Source organism: Pipra filicauda, unplaced genomic scaffold (assembly GCF_003945595.2).
Source record: "Pipra filicauda isolate LSUMZ 115617 unplaced genomic scaffold, ASM394559v2 scaffold73_size2923735_pilon, whole genome shotgun sequence".
In the NCBI taxonomy this organism is placed as follows: Eukaryota; Metazoa; Chordata; class Aves; order Passeriformes; family Pipridae; genus Pipra; species Pipra filicauda.
The window spans coordinates 633,736-654,717 of NW_024104909.1; the positions used below are offsets into that span (position 1 = coordinate 633,736).

A 20,982-nucleotide genomic window follows, 5' to 3' on the forward strand; every position below is an offset into this window, starting at 1 on the left:
AGGCTCTGCACAGGGCTGGGAATGGCCCTCTCTCACACAGAGCCTTTCACACCCAGCCCTGCATTCCTGGGGCACTTCTGCTTTTTCCTCTTCTGTTCTAAACCACATTTTTCTCTCCACTGAGTGCTCAGCCCACCAGAAGGACCACCCTGCTCCCTCACTTGTGCTACCCCTGGGAGGTTGAGAGAAAGCCCAGCTGAACTTCCTTTAGGAGCATGTGCTGCTTTTCCTACAGCCCTTAACTGGCTGCAAAGAGATTTTATCTTACTTTTTTTTACTATGTTGTCTGGCAGTTTGATACACAGCACATTTTGATTCCTAATCTTATCTTTGCAAATACTAAATAGAGCTCCTCCCCAGGCCTGTAAAGGTGGACTGGGATAGACCCCAGTGCATTTGGCTTCATAACCAATCCTGCAGCCTGGTCTGGGAAAACCTCTAACAGTTTTCCCATCCAAAAAAAGGATTTTGACATACTATTGTGACCAGGAAAAAAGAAGACTACAGCAGAGACATGCAGGCAAAGACAAGTTAATACATGTTTTCTTGGCAGGGTGATTCATGACTGACTAGTTTTTACGTTTACAGTAAGTTGAGCAACCATTTAATCAGTTTGTGGTTGTTGCAGCAATTGGAAGTTAAATCTGTGGAGGTATTGTTGAGCAGGATTCTGTGAAGCTGGGAAGACTCAGGACTCTGCTTAGAAAAGGATAAAAAAGATCCAGAAAAAGTTGTGCATGACAGCCCATTTCAGATTTTTAAACTAGAACACCTTGTTATATATATATATATGTATATATATGTATGTAATTCGCTCATGGATTGACAGATGTGGATCTGAATCTATTTTGAGTATTTTTTAAACTGACACATAAATTGGGCCTGTTGAAGTTGGTTCAGATCTTACCAGAGGATTGGCAAGTCTTTCTTTCTTGCTGAATTCTGGAAAATTTCTTACCTAACACCAGAAGTGATTGGCTGCTGTTTTTTCTCCTCAGGTTTGTTGACTGCAAAGAATGTGGTCGGAAGATGCACCAGATCTGTGTGTTACATTATGATATTATTTGGCCTTCAGGGTAAGAGATGTTTGTTAGTTTTTTTTACCCCTTGTATAAAAACGTCGATGTAGTTTATATAATAAAGACTTTCTGCCTTGTTCTTTAATATGTGGCCACTTCCTTTGCCTTCTAGGAACTGAGTACAGAAGGACAAAGTGTTTCTTAATAAAATACATTTTTTTGGTGTTTGGGGTCTTATTTCAGTCTACTTAGATAAAAATGTGCATGAAACCCAACTTTTCATACACTCAGCTTTCTGGGGTTTCTTTCTAACTCTTAGACAAGGGCAGCTGGTTGGAGGTGAGTCTGTGTGCACAGAACGCTAATGCAGGTTCAACCACTTGGCAGAATTAAAGCAGCTCACAAAGGCTTTAAGTCCCTCAAAAATGAAGTGATACAAACTGTTCAAATCCAGAGAAAAATATATCGTGCTCTGACATTTAAATTATGGGTTCAGACATTGGGTTTAAGCTCACCAGTAATGGCTTTATGCTAAATTTTTGGCTTTTTTTTCCTTTTCTCAATAGGTTTGTCTGTGATAATTGTCTGAAGAAAACCGGTAGAACACGCAAAGAAAACAAATTCAGTGCTAAAAGTGAGTTTGATATTTCTGTTTTTATCTCCCAATATTCATCTTCCCCCTGCCAGCCCTAAGAGCTCTTTGATTGAGACTTTGTGTTGTTATAATGGACAGCACTGGAACATTTGCAAAATGGGGCGTGGTGTAGCCTGAGGCTGTCAGAATTTTAATCAACATTTTAAAGCCCTGCTCTCTATGTGTTTGTGGTCAGCCTTGAGGTGTTTGGCGTCTTTGTCCTTATTTTTCTAGGATTAGAAAGCAGAAAGGGGGCAAAGAGAACAGGAGAAGCACGGGGCTGTGTGCTCTTCACTGGCTATATTTAGCCATGTTTCCATGTAGTGCTGAAACTGTAGTAAATGACTGTCACCTCTGTGCCCTTCCAATAACATGTAGTAACAAGTTGTGCTGCAGTTCAGGTGCTGCTGCCAAACACAAAAGTGTTTGAAGAGCTTTTCTTGCCTCCAGAGCGGGTGGTGGGACAAGGACTGTCCACTGGAATGAGTGACCCATTCCATTGTGAGTCTGGATTCCCTTGGCAGTAACCACTGCCATGGTCTTGTTGAAATGGGCACTAAAGAGAGGGCCAGAAGATGGCCAGGTCAGGTTGTATCAGTAATCCTTGCACAGGACTCTCTGCAAGCATTTCACCTCAGAGAACATAATTCAGTGATTTCCACTCACACACGTTTGGAGGGAGGGCAGCAGAGAAGGCACTGGTGTTGGAAATGCAGTGTCAGTGCACAGAGCAGAAAAACAAAGTGACTGTAGAAACCAAGAGGGTGATTCAGCCACTTGAACAACTAGAACTTGCAGGTGCACTTGATTCCTGCCTTGTTCTTTGGTCCTTGGAAGTTCTGGGCATTCCTGTGTCACACTGTGCCTGCACAAGCCTGACTCTTCCACACTGTGATAAAGGCAAGGTTTTGCATTAAATGTGACTTCTTGATAACTTGGTGTGTGGTTGATTGCATAACAGGAGCTGTGGAGGGGGCTGAGGTGGAGATGATAAAGCTGTGTGAGGCATTATTAGGTTACAGTAATCAAAACGGTCTCTGGAGGAACCTGACGCATGCAAGACAGTATTGTTAGAGAGCTCTAAATTAGTCTCATTAAAGACAGATTAAAGTTGTAAGAGAACATTAATAAAATGATGAAATCAAAATGTAGTTTTAGATAACCATTTTAAATGGATGCCTCTTCTGTCATGTGCTGGCTTTAGAGCAGATACTGATGTAAATTGTCTGAAACAAGTGTGTGACTCCTCAGATACCTGCAGTTGTTTAAGGTTTGTGTAAACCAGCCATTTAGTTCAAGGTGACCATTCTGTTCTGGACAGGGAAATAGTGGTGCTTTTTCCCTTTCCTTCTTTTTCTTTCCCTGCTGTTTGACTGTCTTTTCCCGTGATTTGAGTCCTGCTGTAATCCAGTGGTGGGCTCAGCTCTGGAGATCAGCTGCTCTAACAATGCTCTACTGGAAATGGAAGAACAGGGAAGGAAAAGGAGGGCCTGCTCTTGCCCAAATCTTGGTCTTACTGCTGACCTGAAAACAAACCTGAGCAGTGAAAGATTGAAACGTTAACATGTTCCCTCTCCCCATAAAAACTTTTACTTACAAAGTATTACAGTCAAGTAATACAATCAGGTTTTAGTTGCCACCAATATTTCTACACTCTTTCAAGCACAGTGGCACAACTGCTAATAAATAACCAAGACAGCAGGTCCTTCAGGTGTTGTGGAACATTAATGTATATTAAGTAAAATTGGTTAATTAACTGATAGCCTGCCAAATACAACAAGTGTGCAGCTGTGAGACCCCAAACTTTTCAAGTATTTATTTTCCTAAGAAAATCTACAAATATCACTTCCCCGATGCAGAGATGTTCAAAGACAAAAGATATCCTGACAAATAAGTCACCCACAGGAGTTTCCTGACAAAAAGTCACAGTGAGCCAGGAGTCTGACTTTCTTCCTATGTGTCCCATTACTCATCCCCTCACAAATGTCTGGCCACTGCTGCTGCCACAAACCTGCTGTGCTGAACGTTCCTTGTTAACAGTTTGGGTGCCTTTTGTTCAAGTTTGCACTGCAGTTTTCACTGAGCCCTGAGCCTTTATTAGAAGTGTAGGTGTGAGAGGTGTCCAAGAACCAAACTCTGGTTGCTTTCTAAAGGAACTTGCACATTCCAATAAATCAAAAAACGCAAGTTTTAGACCCTTTCCTTACAGTACCTGTGATCTTAATGCTGCCTGTTTCTTTTGTCTTCTAATCTGGTCTTTTTGTGTTTGTTGGTTTTCAAGCTCTAATGCCAACAGCATAAGGAAGGAAGCAGATATCCCTTGGTTGCTTAGCATTGGGAAGATGATGAGATGAAAACACAAGACAGTGGAGTTAACTCTAGTGGCTTCCTAACTCATCAGCTGAGATGGAGCCCTTTCTTCTTTTTCTGATTGTAGTCAGAGAAATCAACGAAACAAAAAAATGTCCTCATAAAGAATTTGTGAATTTCCTTTAAAATCCCCTTCATATTATATATGGAAAGCCCAATATAGTGTATTGGGCTGGGAAACATGGAAAGGCCAAGGTGTTGGAATTTAAAAGGGCTTGGTGTATTTTTATTTTAACCTACCTTTGAATTTAGTTATTGACTCCCAAGTAAATGATATTTAGACTGTGTTGTGCTGGTTATAACCACAGAATCTCAGTGGACAAGGGGGACAGGCTGAAAGACATAAATCAAGACTGATGCTTTTGGGAATTTCTATGAACTGATTGTGATTAAGCTGACAGAGAGCAGAGTTAGATGGGATATTGGGAAAAAATTCCTCCCTGTGAGGGTGAGGAGGCCCTGGCACAGGTTACCCAGAGAAGCTGTGGCTGCCCCATCCCTGGAAATGTTCAAGACCAGGTTGGACGGGGCTTGGAGCAACCTGGGCTAGTGGAAGGTGTCCCTGCTTGTGGCAGGGGGTGGAATTAAATGAGTTTTAAGGTCCTTTACAACCAAAACAATTCTATGATTTTATATAATAATTTAAAATATATAAATCCCTTAGAAAATGAGGTCATCCTTTGAGTGTATGTGGGGGTTTTCCCCAGTATTGGAACCTAAGGAATTTTAGTGTAGATATTCCACTGCAGCTTTCTGGATGTCAGGAGAAAGAACCAAGAGCCTTGTGTCAGGAGCCAAATAACAACTGAAAAATGAAGCAATGGAGAGCAGAAAATTAAATGTATTCTAGTAAAATGAACATTTGTAGATTACACCATCACTTTGGAAAAGATAGCAGATTGACCATAAAATGAAATAGGAATACTGGCTAGTAAAATAAGTACAGCAGGATAAGAGAAGTAGTCATAAATCTTCAAGTCAGAACAGTGGGCTCCTTCTGTTTTCTTAATTTTAACCAAAATCTTCATTGTGATTTCTGTAATTTGTTGTGGATTTATTTGAAAACCATCACATCCTGTAAGACCACAAAAGCCAATTGTGAATGTAAAGACCAAGAGAGGGGATCTGGACAATCTGTGGACTTGAACTTTCCAAGACCTCTCTCCCTGTGCAGGAACTATTTAACCTTGGTGTGCAGATTACTGTAACTGCAGTCTAAAAGCTCTCTTGAAAAGAAAAGCAAAAGCAATGAAATCTCCGTTGAAGTCAAAAGGCTTTTCATTTCTGGTGATTTGCTTTGCTTTGCTTGAAAAGGTGTGGCATGGAGCCAGATCTATAAAGTGATGTAATCTCTGTCAAGCAGCCAGAGAGTGGGTTTGGCAGGAGAAAACATTTGCAGCGTTCATAAAATAAGCCTGCAAATTGAAAAATGCTACGTAAAGCCGCCTTTGTTGGTTCACTTACGGGGTAATTTTCCCACTGTAGTGGTTTTGAGCTTCCACAATAGGGTGTGAACACCTTCAGGCTTGGGGGAAAGCATGGATGGGTTTGCTTTTTTTTCATTTTTGGCTGCATAAATAAAACCATCAGATTTTCATACGCAGGTAAAACAAAGGGGAAAAAAAACCTACTTCCGTCCAGAGAAACGAGCTGAAAGAGTTTAAAAAGCACAGTAACACCCCGAACTTAAATGATTCCTCCAGAATTAAGTTTCCATTGTCATGTTCTCTCCCACTTCACTTCCAGGGCTGCAGACAACACGTTTAGGAAACCATTTGGAAGACAGAGTGAACAAATTTCTGCGGCGACAGAATCATCCTGAAGCTGGAGAGGTCTTTGTCAGAGTAGTAGCAAGTTCAGATAAGACAGTAGAAGTCAAACCAGGAATGAAATCCAGGTTAGTTCTGTTAATTCTGATAAATGCAATTTTTTTAATTGATTTTATTTTGAAGTCTCCTTGTGTAGATATTGCAAAACTTTGACAATTTGCACCTTAATCCCTTTACACATCTTTGGAACTCTGGCATAAGTAAGATCATGAAAGGTACAAAAAAGCAGAGGAGGTGACAATTGTACTTTGACTGTTTGGGGGGCAGTGTGGGGGCATCCTGGGTTTGGTTATAATACTGTGACTTTGTGTTGCTAAATCTTAAGAGTCTGACCCCGTTTTGGTTGGTGTTTCAGAATTCATAGTTTAGTTTGGAGCAGTTGCTGAGATTCTGTTCCTCACTGTTCCTTACTGTTTTGTTGTGTTTTTATAAACACTTTGGCTTTCAGGAGGGATTTTTAATTTACTTCATTATAAATGAAAAGCTTAAAAGGTTTATTCTGTGGAGCATTTTGGCTTTAATTCATAAAGAGAGTGTTTATGTGACATCACCTCCTCATAATGCATCAGGTTTTCTGCTCTGCAACCTATTTAAAGGCTTGTGGTCTCTGAGGATATTCACGTACTCAATGCTGGCCTGTTCAGTCCTGTGTTCTATATGGAAACAGTCTTTCCATGAATTTACAGTGATGGGACTCCCTGTTTTACTACAGCTCTGATCTGACCCCCCTTTAACTTCTGTGCAAATGTTCCTAATGGGTTAAAAATAAGCTTGAAAACAATTTCCTCATTCTGGTAGGACACTGGTTTAATAGTTGGCTTTTTGTTGTTCTTTTTTTAATCCTTCCCTCCCACCCTTCCCTGCAGATTTGTGGATTCTGGTGAGATGTCAGAATCCTTCCCTTACCGAACCAAAGCTCTGTTTGCGTTTGAGGAGATCGACGGGGTGGACGTGTGTTTCTTCGGGATGCACGTGCAGGAATACGGCTCCGATTGCCCCCCTCCCAACACCAGGTACCCTCCCCTCTCTGCACAGAGGCTAAAGCCACTGTCAAACACAGAGAACTGGCTCAGTTCTGTGGCACTTCAAAGGTGACTTTGAAGGGGAAGACATGGCAACAAAAAGCATCACAATGTTTTGCATTCTGCTTTTCACTTCGCCTCTCAATGCTGCCTGAAAGAAAAAAAAATCTGCCCGTTTTTGGCTTTTGAGAACTGCTTACACCATGTTGAGATGATTGAATATGCATTAATTTTTCTTTCTGTGTACCCATCTGGGGTAAAAGTCAGCTCTCAGTAGCCAGAGCAGCCCCCCATGACTGGTTGTGCTCTCGTTGCTGCAGGCGTGTGTACATATCCTACCTAGACAGCATCCACTTCTTCCGCCCCCGCTGCCTCCGAACTGCAGTTTACCATGAAATCCTCATTGGATATTTGGAATACGTGAAGAAACTTGGGTAAGTCAGATCTTTGTGAGGAAAGGAATCTGGGTTTTTTAGTGTGGGTTGTTTGTTGGGTTTTTTTTTTTAATCCAGGGAGCCATGTAGCTTTTCGTTTTGGGACAGTCTCTGTTTCCCTCTGTCCTCTCCAAGATCTGTGGAACACCCACCTCTTCTGCACTGGACAGAGAAATTGGGATTTCTGTCATTAAAGTGGTGGTTTGTTGTCAGGATTCTTTAAACTGACAGCACATCATTAACTGGGTCAGAGGTTCACTTGATATTTCAGCTTTGTTGTTATATCCCAGACCTTATCCCTTGTCTAAACAGAAGTTATTGCCCTGGCAACTTTGCTACAAAATAAAAATAGAAAAATATTTTAAAAAATAAAGCCAGAGCTCTGAATTTATACCTCAGTTGGAGTTAATTTTGTGATGGTAGTCACAGATTTTGTTTGTTGTGTGTCACACCAGGTATGTGACAGGGCACATCTGGGCCTGTCCCCCCAGTGAAGGAGATGATTATATCTTCCATTGCCACCCCCCTGACCAGAAAATACCCAAACCCAAACGTTTGCAAGAGTGGTATAAGAAGATGCTGGACAAGGCATTTGCTGAGAGAATCATTCATGACTACAAGGTTTGCTACTGTTTAATTCCTGATTTAATTTTTATGGGCTTTTCAAACTGGGATGATGTCCTACAAGGGGTTTATTCTCAGCCAGTGTCTTCATTTTCTTAGGTTTTCTTGAGGTTCTGCCTTTCAGGCTGAAAATTCCTTGGTGTCTGAACAAAGAGAAATCTGCAAGAACCTGCCTTTGTGTACTTGTCTTTCACTGCAGTTTTTAGGCAAGGAAATATGGAGCTTGTTAAGAAACTGTTTGCTTTGGTAATTCTGGAGGTGGAACTCAAGGCCCCACTAGTGTGAAATAAAAAAAAAACTCTCCTTATAGAAAGGATGATTTTCTTAATTAGAGAACATCACACATGCACCCAAGGAAATATGTTGAAGGTGGCAAAGGGAGCATTTGCCACTCCCTACATGCTAAAATGTACAAGAATTCCTTCATGGCAGTGGCAGTGCCGGCAAAAAATCGATGTTTTGATGGCAAGTGACAGTTACTAAATGTGTGGAGTGGAACAGCCCCTAACAAACCTTGCCATGGGATTTAGTGTAGCAAAGAGCTGCAAAATCTGTGCCTCCTAATAAAAAGTGGTCTTGAAACCAAGGAGGGCTTTGTTACGTTTTCCAGGGGTCTCTTGGTGTCTCCCATCAGGTCAGGAACATGAACTGGTGGCATGATGGGGGTTCAGGAGAGGCTCAGCAGTGTCTCTCTAAGATAAAACAGGGAGTGGGCTGTTATCAGGATTGCCAGGCTGGTTTTGGAGCTGCACCCAGAGAAGGAGACCTGGCAGGAGAGGCCGAGGGCTTTGGGGCCATGTCTCTGGTTCTCCCCTCTCCCCTGAGTGATCTCCATTCATTTATTCCTGGAATTGTGTGATGTGCTCAACAGGACATCTTCAAACAAGCGACTGAGGACAGGCTGACCAGTGCCAAGGAGCTGCCTTACTTTGAGGGTGATTTCTGGCCCAATGTGCTGGAAGAAAGCATTAAGGAGTTGGAGCAGGAGGAGGAGGAGAGGAAGAAGGAAGAAAGCACTGCAGCAAGTGAAACAACAGAGGTGGGTTAACTTTATGTGCTGTGTTTGCTCCTGGCTCACAAAGCTGACAATCAATATTTTAAGAAATGAGAGAATTCACATCCAGTAAACTAGAAAAGGTCATTCACATCAGCCACGAAATCAGGGGTCCCTTTACTGCATTTCTGGTTTTTTTTCATGGTTAACAAATACACTGGTGGCTTGGTTTGGGTTTTTTTTAACAGACTCAGAAGTCAGCTGTGTCAGTTCAGCATCTCCATTCTCAGAGAAATGTGTTAAGCTGCTTTTGCATCACTGCATTTGCTCACAGTCATTTGGCTGAGCTGGTTCACACCTTTGCAAAGCACCTTCAGTATTTGCATTTTGAAAGGTGCTGGATTTTCCAAAGCTGAATGAAATGTGGCTGTTATTTAAGCACAAGTACTTGTTGTCCTTTGCAACAGCAAGGGGCTGATATTTAAAAGTATTTATTGCAAGCTTTGTGTTGGTGGGAAACGTTGATCCTGATGGTGCTGTTCCTTCACCACCATTCTCTCTCTGCCTATAAAAAACCAAACAAAACCCCAATAAACAAATTTTTCAGGGTCCTGGCCAGAATTTCATCATTCATTTTTGTTTCTGTGTCAATTTTGTCTGTAACCAAATGGCCTCAGCACTTTTATGCTGACCCTTTGACTTGTGATTCGCAGCAAGATGGTTTTAAAATAAATATTGTAGGAAAATCTGAAGTCTCACAAGACTGAGGTGGAACCAAAAGCTTTACATGGGGAAAACTTGCCTTCAGCTTGGATGCCATGACTGTTTGCTTACAGGGTGTGTTACATGGGATCGATGTGGAGGGATGGACCTTCATCCATTGATTTCATTGTGTCAGGAAGTTCCTTCTGTTAAACTTTAGCAGCTCCTTCAAGGCTAATACAGTTTGTTGCTGTGTTTTTGTGGAACCAAAAGGTTAACAGCTTTCACTTTGTTCCTTCTGAATGTAACTTGGAATATTGAAATATTTCAACAAACTGAGCAATATAAAAAGAAGTGGAGGACAAGGCTTGGGATTGAGCTGCAGCCCTCTTTTGCTAACTATCATATCCAGTAAATCAGAGGGTGCCCTCCCAGTGAAAGCATTTATTCTGCATCTAAGAGGGGAAAAAAGGTGTTTAAAAAGCCCAGAACAACTAATTCTGAGCTCGTGCAAGTTGTGGTCTAAAGTGAGACGGTGCAGCCTTGACTGTGAACATCCTTGTGCTCCCACTTGATGCCACTGATGCTGTTTTGGGGCAGCAAGGGGACAAACTCTGCATCCAGGTCGCTGACATGTCAGCCAAGAACACAACAAGGAATGGAACAGTGTGGTCTTTGCCACTTGGCTCAGGAGAAGGAGTAGTTTTAAAAGTGTGAGAACTTCTCCAGTGCAGAGACCTGAACTTGGGTCACTTCATGGAGGAAACTGCCCAGCAATGGGGATCTCTGAGGGTGGAACCACGAGATGGGTCTTGGGATTGAAATGGCACAGAATCTGTCTGTCTTTTCTTGAATTCTTCATCCTGAACTTTGTATATGTGGAGAGAAAGCTTCTTAAAAGTCAACGTGTGCTGCAGGTAAGAGATAAAGAGAGTCTAAAGAAGTGGGAAATATTCAGAATTCTTGGAACATTCAGAAGGGGCAAGGCTCACATATCTCTGGGTGACCTGGCTGAATATCAAAATAAAGTGGTACAAACACAATCTTACAACTTCTTAGAACAGTTTGGAATGCTTTGTACAGTTGACCAAATATAAACTTGGTGAAGGTGGAGTAGAAAGAAAACTTAGACTTGTCCTGTTCAATCTGTCCTTCCTTTTGGTGTTTCAATTTTAAAGTCTCTGTTGATGCTCCAGGATGTGCAGGCAAAGGAGGACAGGCCCCAATTCCATCAGGGTGGTGGAAAATTAGGGGGAAGTCAAGGTGGGAACATACAATAGCTCACTTCTGAATTCCTTCAGATCACTTAGAGCCCTGTCTGGTTTCCCATAAAATAGTCTCATTTTAATTTCCAAACAGATTTGGCCAAAAAGTCCGTAAAATTAGTTACAGAGAACCCAGGAGTGGCCAGGGAATTCCTGTCCAACCCTAATTAATGGAATGGAAGGGTGGCAGCAGTCTATAAATAGAATTGCTTTCTGCAATTGGAATATTTTTGTTTTCCCTGAATAAATATGCCTGTGGGTAAACCCTGTGTTTGCTTGTACATGCTGTTCATGGAACTTGCTTGCATATGTGTGTGTGTATATATATATTTATATATATCAGAGTGTTTCAGTAGCTTATTTTTAATTTTATGATGACCAATGTTCTCGCAGTTAGAGAGGGGGTTTGACTGAGTGAGCTCCCTGCTGAGGGCTTGGGGTTTGATTTTTCAAGGACATGAGAACTCCTACAAGTTATTTCTGTTTTCCCAGGTCATCTAAATAACATCATCTGCTATTTTTTACTCTCTTTACTTACATCCAGTATTCAGTGTATGGCCACTGTGGTCTGTGTTATAACTTGGGCACAAGTGAAGGTTTTGGAGGTTATTTTTTTGGAGTTGCACGTGCAGCTGGAAGTCTGCAGGATGGAGAATAACATGGTTTGTTGGTTTCAGTTCAAATCCTTCATGTTCTTCTCTGTGTCCTCACCCTGAATTTGTTCAGTAAATACAAACAAACCTTAAATCAGAGCTTGATCAAGTGTGTGAAATCCCAAAGGCACAGCAAAGCAAGATACTGCAATCCTGGAGTTGTTTTGAAGTCCATTTTACTTGTAGCTGATTTTATCATCAGATGTCTATAAGATCTTATAAAGCAAGCAGTGGAAGCTGAAGTACAGTGTTTGAGAGGGAAAAAAAATCAGGGTAAGATGGGAATTATTTAATGTATATACGTACTTTAAAAGTCTGTTTTTAATCAGTGTTTGGATTTGTTTGCCTGCCAGTTTGGCTTTTGATTTTTCCTGGAAGATAGGATATATTTAACACAGCAGGGCTGATTTGCAGGCATTGGAACAAAGTTCTATTCCTGACAGCAGAAGTGTGTCAGTGTGAGCTCAGTGAATGGGAGAGAGCTCTGTAAAGTGTAACATCTTTCCCGTGCCTTTATTGCAGGGGAGCCAGGGCGACAGCAAGAATGCCAAGAAAAAGAACAACAAAAAAACCAACAAGAATAAGAGCAGCATCAGCAGAGCCAACAAGAAGAAGCCCAGCATGCCCAACGTGTCCAATGACCTGTCCCAGAAGCTCTATGCCACCATGGAGAAGCATAAAGAGGTACTGTCAAAATGTGCAGTGCAAAGAGAAGGGTTCGTGCCGGTCAGCCCAGGCACGGTGATGCTCAGAACTGAAAACTCAGGAGGAGTAAAGCTGGTGGTTGGGTTAGAAATGTTTCTGTTGCATAACAACAGACTGGAAGAGATTAGCTTCAACTCAGTTAATTAGATAAGGTTTGTAGCACACCATTGCTGCAGAGAGCACGAGCCTCCTCCCGCAAGATTACCTGACCCCGCTGACTTTCCCCCCTTTCCCCGTTTACCCGCAGGTCTTTTTTGTGATTCACTTACATGCCGGGCCCGTGATCAACACCCTGCATCCCATCGTGGACCCCGACCCGCTGCTGAGCTGTGATCTGATGGACGGGCGAGACGCCTTCCTCACCCTGGCCAGGGACAAGCACTGGGAGTTCTCCTCCCTGCGCCGCTCCAAGTGGTCCACGCTGTGCATGCTGGTGGAGCTGCACACCCAGGGGCAGGATCGCTTCGTCTACACGTGCAACGAGTGCAAGCATCACGTGGAGACAAGGTGGCATTGCACTGTCTGTGAGGTACGTGGGGGGCACCTCAGAACTCAGCTCCCTCTTGCCCTACAGCTGAGCTTCAGGGGGTTTTTTTTGGATATTGGCCAAAAGTTCCTCCAAATTAAGCCTATCCTGATGAAAGGGTGCTAAGCCTTAAGGGAAGGTGATTATCAGGTGGGTAGGAGAGGTGGGTACCTCTTCTTTTAGAAGTGACTTTAGGTTCTCAACATGGACAGCTCTGGAGTGGCTCCTGCTACATCATTTATTCCTCTGTGGCTGCTCTGCATAGACAAGTTTTTAACTAAGTTTTAAAGAATCATGAATCTTAGAATGGTTTGGGTGGGAAGGGACCTCAAAGACCATCTCCTTCCACCCCCTGCCAGGGGCAGGGACACCTCCCCCTAGACCAGGCTGCTCAAACCTTAGGAGTGGGTGGTGGGGTGGCACTGTGTCAGACTGGTCAGAGTCTGCAGGGCACTGACTCATCCACATTTGGTGGATGTCCACGAGAGCAGTTGACTTACCCTCCTGCAGGGTCATGTTCCTTCTGCTGTACTCATGGTGCTTGTGCTGTACGGAGCAGAGCTGGGCACGTGTCCCAGAGCTGGGTGAGGAGGCTGCCACAGCTCCCCACTGTTGTCCCTTTGGTCCAACACTAGTGGCTCCCTGCCCTTCACATCAGACCAAATAATTGCTGCTGACCTGGCTCGGTGCTTTTAAGGTCCAGCCCTTTTACAGCACAGATCACTTCCGTGTTAGCTGTGTTAGGGAGCAGTTATCCATGGGGCTGCACCAGTGGCTTCGTGAGGGCTTGTGTTGACCTCTGACTGTAGCTGAACAAAAGAAATTTGAATAACTGCAGCCTAGTTTTTACACCAAAAGTTACTGCCAGGTTTGTGGTGGAAGAGTCTTAATTAATCCCTCGGAGGAAAGCATTGAGCAGGGCTTCTGGAGGCAAGGCTGCAGGAGATGGATCCCCCACCCAGGGGGAATTAGGTGGTGGAAGGAGGTATGACCTTTAGGCTGCCTCTGGGTAACCCTGTGTAAGGGAGTGCCCTTCCTGCAGCAAAAGAGAGACAGGGCAGTGAAAATCTGGGGGTAAGGAGATTTTCAGGTAAGTGTCTGTCTTAGCATGAAACTCGCACTTGATTTGAGGGTTGTTTTAGGGATTTAAAAAAATACGTATTTCAGGGCAATAATTATTAGTCAGTAATTACACTAAGAATAGCTAAATGGAGAGCTAACCCTGCCTTTCAGGCAGTGAGTGACCTTAGGTTTATCTGACTAGTTGGAGGTTTTGGTACCCAAATAGGTATCAGAAAAATAAATAGTTCCTGTCACCAAAAGGGAAAAATTAAAAAAAAAACCGAATCCTGCTATACATTTTCATGTAATAAAATGACACAGTGACAGGCCCTGATTGCATTGTTACCCACTGTGGTCAAGAGCTGTGATTGCAGGCTGGCTTTGCTGGGGCTGCTGCCCTCCCTGCCCCAAAGCCCTGCTCCCACTGCCTGTGCAGCTGCTTCCCTGCCTGGCGTAAATGGAAACGGGTGTAAATGGAGGTGGCAGCTGTTGGGAGCACGTGGCTTTGTCCTGCTTGTGCTCTACGTGGTTGTACCCACGGACATCCAAAGTGTTCCTGCACGGGGGGCTGGTGCTGCTCACCTGGCACCACTCTGCTCTCCTGTCAGCGTGGTTCGTGCTCCCTCGGCAGCTGAGCTCTGGGTGTTCTTTCCTTGCAGGACTACGACCTCTGCATCAACTGCTACAACACTAAGAGCCATGACCACAAGATGGTTAAGTGGGGCCTGGGTCTGGATGATGAGAGCAACAGCCAAGGAGAGCAGCAGTCCAAGAGCCCCCAGGAGTCGCGGCGGCTGAGTATCCAGCGCTGCATCCAGTCCCTCGTCCACGCCTGCCAGTGCCGCAACGCAAACTGCTCCCTGCCATCCTGCCAGAAGATGAAACGGGTTGTCCAGCACACCAAGGGCTGCAAGCGCAAGACCAACGGTGGCTGTCCGGTGTGCAAACAGCTCATCGCTCTTTGCTGCTACCATGCCAAACACTGCCAAGAGAACAAATGCCCTGTGCCATTCTGTCTCAATATCAAACACAAGCTCCGACAGCAGCAGATCCAGCATCGCCTGCAGCAGGCTCAGCTCATGCGCAGAAGGATGGCGACCATGAACACCCGAAACGTGCCTCAGCAAAGTTTGCCTTCTCCTACCTCAGCAACGCCTGGTACCCCCACACAGCAGCCAAGTACACCGCAGACACCGCAGCCTGCTCCCCAGCCCCAGCCCTCCCCTGTAAGTATGTCACCGGCCGGCTTTCCCAGTGTGTCCAGAACTCAGCCCCCCACCACTGTCTCGACAGGAAAACCCGCAAACCCGGTTTCCGCGCCTCCGCCTCCGGCTCAGCCCCCGCCGGCCGCCGTGGAAGCGGCTCGGCAGATCGAGAGAGAGGCTGCGCAGCAGCAGCAGCAGCTCTACAGGGTCAACAACATGAACAATGGTTTGCCTCCCGGCCGCCCGGGACTCGTGAACCCCACGGTGGGTTCAGTGAACCAGATGCCGCAAGTCAACATGAATGTACCGCGCCCCAACCCCGTGAGCGGCCCCGTGATGTCCAACATGCAGCCCGGGCAGTGGCAGTCGCCGCCGATGCCGCAGCAGCAGCCGATGCAGCCGGGGATGGCCAGGCCGGTGATGCCGATGGCGACGCCGCAGGCCGTGGCCGGGCCCAGGATGCCGGGCGTGCAGCAGCCGCCGCGCAGCATCACCCCGAACGCACTTCAGGACTTGCTGAGGACCTTGAAATCACCGAGTTCTCCGCAGCAGCAACAGCAGGTTCTTAATATCCTTAAATCCAACCCTCAGCTTATGGCAGCTTTTATAAAGCAAAGAACAGCCAAATACGTGGCGAACCAGCCCGGGATGCAGCCGCAAGCAGGGATCCAGCCCCAGCCCGGGATGCAGCAGCCGCAGACCGGGATGCAGCAGCCAGGCATGCACGCGCAGGCGGGACTGCAGAACATGAACGCCATGCAAGCAGGAGTGCAGAGACCCAGCGTCCCGCCACAGCAGCAAGGGATCGGAGCGATGAATCCCCAGGGACAGGCGATCGGCATCATGAACCCCGGCCACAACCCCAGCATGGCCAACATGAGCCCGCAGTACCGAGAGATCCTGAGGCGGCAGCTACTGCAGCAGCAGCAACAGCAGCAGCAGCAGCAGCAGGGAGGGGCCGGCATGGCAGGAGGGATGGCAGCACACAACCAGTTCCAGCAGCCCCAAGGGCCGGGAGGTTACCCCCAAGCCATGCAGCAGCAGCGGATGCAGCAGCACCTATCCATACAGGGCAGTTCCATGGGACAGATGGCTCAGATGGGACAGCTGAACCAGATGGGCCAGCCCGGCCTGGGGGCGGACGGCGCTCCCAACATCCAGCAGGCCCTGCAGCAGCGCATCCTGCAGCAGCAGCAGATGAAGCAGCAGATAGGGTCCCCCGGGCAGCCCAACCCCATGAGCCCACAGCAGCACATGCTCTCAGGACAAGCGCAGGCGTCTCATCTCCCTGGCCAGCAGATCGCCACCTCCCTCAGCAACCAGGTGCGGTCCCCAGCACCCGTTCAGTCTCCCCGTCCCCAGTCCCAGCCACCACATTCCAGCCCGTCACCCCGGATACAGCCCCAACCGTCACCGCACCACGTCTCTCCCCAGACTGGTTCCCCCCACCCAGGACTCGCAGTCACTATGGCTAGTTCCATGGATCAGGGACACTTGGGCAACCCAGAACAGAGTGCAATGCTTCCCCAACTAAACACCCCCAACCGGAGCGCGTTGTCTAACGAGTTGTCTCTGGTTGGTGACACCACCGGGGACACATTAGAGAAATTTGTGGAGGGTTTGTAGCATTATGGGAGCATCACTTTTGTTTCTTCTTTCCTTTCGTGTTCTTGGATATTTTGTACTGAAAAATTCAGACATCTGGGTTGTTTTGAATCCTAGATGGAACTGCTGCTTCCTACAGATGGAAGAATTAATTGCTGTTTAAAAATAAAAAGAAAAAAAAAACAATACAAAGAATATATTTTTTTGTTAAAGCCAGGCGGTTAAAATATCTGGTCTCTTTTGTGGGTTTTTTTGGTTTTTATTTTTTTTGTTGCTGTTGACTCATACCTTTTTTTTAACGGGGAAAACAAGTTCATTATATTCATATTTTTTATTTGTATTTTCAAGACTTTAAACATTTGCGTTTAAAAGAAGAAAAAAAAATAATATTCAGAAACTGTTTCCTGAAATAATGCAACATTATAGCGTATCCCGGTAACTTTGACACATGGCGGGAAGATTTTTGTTTTCTATAGTGAACTCTGCAGGCGTTTGAAGTATTACCCCTGGGAAGATAGGAATTGACTCTTGCACACATTGGCCAACGCCAAAATCCTTGTCTTGCAGATGTAGAAATTGTTGCTTTGTTTCTCTGATAAAACTGGTCTTAGATGAAAATAGGGATGATCACTCTTAGGCCGTGCTGATCTGGATAGAGAAGAAACATTCTTTTCTTTCTTTCTTCTGTGTGAAACTTGAAACGAGGAAAGCAATTCTAGTGTAAATCATGCAAGCGCTATAATTACTATAAATAAGAAAATCCAAGAAGATTCAATCACTGTATAGAATGGTAAAAAGAAAAAAAAAACTCATTTCTTACTTATAATATCATATTGTTAAATAAACTGTGTGCAACAGACAAAAAGGGTGGTCCTTCTTGAATCCATGTACATGGTATTAACACTTAGTGTTTGGGTTTTTTGTTATGAAAATGCTGTTTTCAACATTGTATTTGGACTATGCATGTCTTTTTTCCATTGTATATAAAGTATTGCTTAAAATTGATATAAATTACTGAAGTTTTTAACATGTATTCTGTTCTTTAAAATCCATGTAAGAATGTTTAAGGTTTTTATTTATTTATATATTTTTTTTTTTGGATCATGTTCTTTGTAAGACATAGCTATGACGATTCACTCATGACCCGGAGCAGCCAGAGGCAGCGGTAGGAGTGGCACGATCCATGGATATTGTAGGTAGCAATGTCTGTTTTACAACACCTTTAGTGATTGTTTCCTTTTCGGGGAGGGAGAGGGGAATGGTTCCCAGCCATCGACTCTTTGCAGGTGTTCATCCATAAGGGTTAACTGGAATAAATTATTAATAGCCGTTGCTTTTTAAAAACTGCATTAATTTAGAGAAGGATCACCAATGAAAGGAAAATAGAGAGTATTGAGTTAATTCTAGGCTAATTTATTTAGTCTACAGTAAAATATGAACCTATTGACTTTAACACTATTTTTCTGCTGTTAACTCTGAGTCTAGATTTGAGGGTTTTCTGTGGAATAAAAAATAACAAATCATGTACATGTTCCCTTTACTATCCTGTCACATGCCCTCATGTCCCTGGGATAGTCACCCCTCCTCCCCTCAGTGAATTGCTCTCTTGGAGTTAAAACGTCCAGGGAAGCTTTCCCAGCGTAGGTGTGAGCTCAAACCACGCCGAGTAACCGCCATCCCTCAGACCTCGAGGCTCCTCCATTCCATGCGCCTGGCATGGGATCTGCAGCGATTCCAGCAGGGAATCCCGCCCGGCAGCGGGAGCACCAGGCACACGTGGCTTTTCACATCCAGTTAGTGCTTCCTCCAGCCTTAATGTTTTTCTTGGAGCGCTGTCGGGGGAGGATGGGGGGGAGAAGAGCAAGTATTTATCTCAACTTTTATCCCCGTACTGTGAAAACAGCGCCCGGCGGCGCCTTTTTAACTGGAGAGGGTCTCTGCTTCAACTTTTCTTGCAAACTTTTAACTATTGTACCTTTTTCACCACCATCGGATTCATCTGCCCACGCAATTGTCTTCAGCAATTCAAGATGTCAAAATTTGGGGCTGGGGTGAGGTCAGTGAACACTAACCCAAAGCTTGTCCAAAAGAAATTGCTGTAAAAAAAAAGTAAACAGGAAAAAAAAGAAAAAAGATGGAAAGCCCTGATGCTGTGTCTCATGCTGTGTACTTAAAAAGAGGAAAAATACTATATTTGTGATCAAAAAGAGGAAACTTGAAATGTGCTGGTGTTTCTAATAAAAGCTGGTAAAACTGCTTGGATTGAAGGATGGTTCCACTTGGCTGGTGCCCGCGAGGATCAGCGGAGCCTGACGCCCGAGGTTAAGATAACTGCACTCAATCCCACTAATTCCTCTAAGTAGCCTCCATTTTAAAGGCATCGGCACCGCTTCCGGATTTGGATAAGCTGAGCCCTGGTTGGTGTGGCTCAGGCTGCAGCTCGCTCGGGTGCCCCTTCCTGGGCAAGAGTGGAAAAAAACAACTGATGGGAAGCAAGTACCGGAATATTTTTCAGTACAGCCCGAAGTGTGGTGAGATCACAGAGCCAAGGGATCGGTGTGGATCCAGTAACTGGAGCTCTCTGGAGTAGGTGTGTTAGGGAAGAGAAGGGAGGTGCAGAGCTGAAAGCAAACCTGAGCAGGGGCTGGGCTGGGGGTGCAGTCCCTGCAGCCCCAGGGAGGCTTCACTCCAGTCTCCTGTGAGCGTTGACAGGAAATTCAGCATGTCTGAAGACTGGATGGGCATGGATTTTTCCAGTCCTTGCCTGTATTTGATGGGGGAGGTACTGGCACTAAGGAACAGCATCCTGGAAACCTGGGATTTCATAAGGCAAGAGTGCACTGGAGCTCGGTGCAGGATCTTCACCACCGGAGAGGGTGGGTAAGCCCTTCCCCCCCGAATTCTGGAGGGGAAGAAGGTGCTTAAATCTGAGCGCTGAGCTGCAAGGACGGTTCTCTGCTCCTTTCCTGGGCTGCCCACCATGCTCCACTCTGCTGCCTCCCACCACCCCTGCTCCTGCAGGCCGGGAGTGTGGCATTCCCCCGGGACACAGAGCTGCCCACAGCACCCGTGTGAGCACAGCCTGCTCTGGGCTTCCCCCAGGCGTTAAAGCAGGGGGGAGGGCTGGGACAGTCCCAGTGCAGGGAAGATCAAGCAGCCACTGTGGAGCTGGGGGAGCACTGCAGAGCACACAGGTGTGGGGTAATCTCTCCTTCCCTGTGCTTCTCCACAGTCAGGAATTTAAAATGTGGAGCAGGATGCTGCCAGGGCAGTGGTTGAAGCCAGCTGGTGCCAGCCCCTGGATAATTGAAACGAGCCTGGATAGAGGGAAGGATCTGCGCCAGATCCCCTGCAATCCCTCCAGGAGAACACTTCATGGCCAATGGTCAGAGCACACCCAAGGTGAGGCAGGGGGAAGATCCAGGTGTTTCACAGCAGGTACAAGAGCTCCGTTAAGGTGTCGCTGTCAGGAATGCTGTGGGGTCAGCTGGAGGTAGCAGTGAGCACAGCAGGAGGGAAGCGTTTGATGGGCTCAGAAATCATTTTGGTTTTGGCTGCAGCACAGGGAATCTCCATGAAGGGCTGGAGTTGCTTCCAGGTGGAAATGCAGCTGCTGGAAGGGTGCAGCAGTGGTGCAAAGGCTCATGCTGGGTTTGTTGCACCTAATCCATAAGATCCAGTGCCACACAAAGCCCGCTCTGTGCAAGTGTTTCTTGGATGTGAACCTCCAAAACAACACGTGTAGTCCCAAGGATCACTGCAGACATGAGTGAATTGCACACGGAGCTTTCCAGGGAGCTCCCCTGGGCCTGGGATTACAAAGCTGGCTCTGTTCAGTGGGCACGGTTCCCTGCTGAAGGTTCCTCGGTCTGGAAGTCGTTAGTGCTCCCTGAAAGGAGCCCTGCTCCATCCTTTGTGTTTGGCTGTGGTGTTCAGCACGGCCGGGCTCTGCCCTCACACACGTTCCAAATTTGGCTCTTGCTGGAGTGGTTCATTTCCGCTCTCACCTGCACCCCTTCCAAAGCCTTTCTCCAGTTCCTCGGCCCTTTAGATCTCGATGATCTACGCTCCAGGAGCCCCGGGAGATGAGGAGTTTTGGAGAAGCAGAAAAATGAGGTGTTAAGCAATTTATCCAGAGTCGAGCAGGGGAGCCCGGCCCAGGTGCGGCACACAGGGGCCTCCTGAGGGCTGCCCCCTGCCCAGCACAGCCCTTCCTTGACCCTCAGCTCCCTCCGTGGGGGAACTGGGAGAGCCACTGTGCACCGAGCTGTGCACCGAGCTGTGCCAGCTCCGACTGCCGAGCTCCTGCCACGGCCTGTCCCTGGAATGGGCT

At 45.9% G+C, this 20,982-nt stretch overlaps 1 protein-coding gene across 5 annotated transcripts in view; it reads left to right on the forward strand.

Annotated features, from left to right (window-relative positions):
* Window positions 1-18,916, forward strand: part of LOC114003655 (CREB binding protein) — a 95,057-nt gene extending 76,141 nt beyond the window's left edge. For 4 of the 5 annotated variants that reach the window (XM_039389552.1, XM_027750864.2, XM_039389550.1 and 1 more), the window contains 10 exons: window positions 999-1,076; window positions 1,586-1,653; window positions 5,770-5,920; window positions 6,719-6,865; window positions 7,195-7,308; window positions 7,764-7,929; window positions 8,804-8,971; window positions 12,069-12,230; window positions 12,499-12,780; window positions 14,499-18,916. In XM_039389552.1, coding sequence (XP_039245486.1) covers window positions 999-1,076; window positions 1,586-1,653; window positions 5,770-5,920; window positions 6,719-6,865; window positions 7,195-7,308; window positions 7,764-7,929; window positions 8,804-8,971; window positions 12,069-12,230; window positions 12,499-12,780; window positions 14,499-16,670 — 3,508 coding nt within the window. In that variant the 3' untranslated portion in view covers window positions 16,671-18,916. The remainder of the gene's footprint in view (window positions 1-998; window positions 1,077-1,585; window positions 1,654-5,769; window positions 5,921-6,718; window positions 6,866-7,194; window positions 7,309-7,763; window positions 7,930-8,803; window positions 8,972-12,068; window positions 12,231-12,498; window positions 12,781-14,498) is intronic. The other variant, XM_039389551.1, reaches the window with a different exon arrangement.
* The last annotated feature ends 2,066 nt before the right edge of the window (window positions 18,917-20,982 follow it).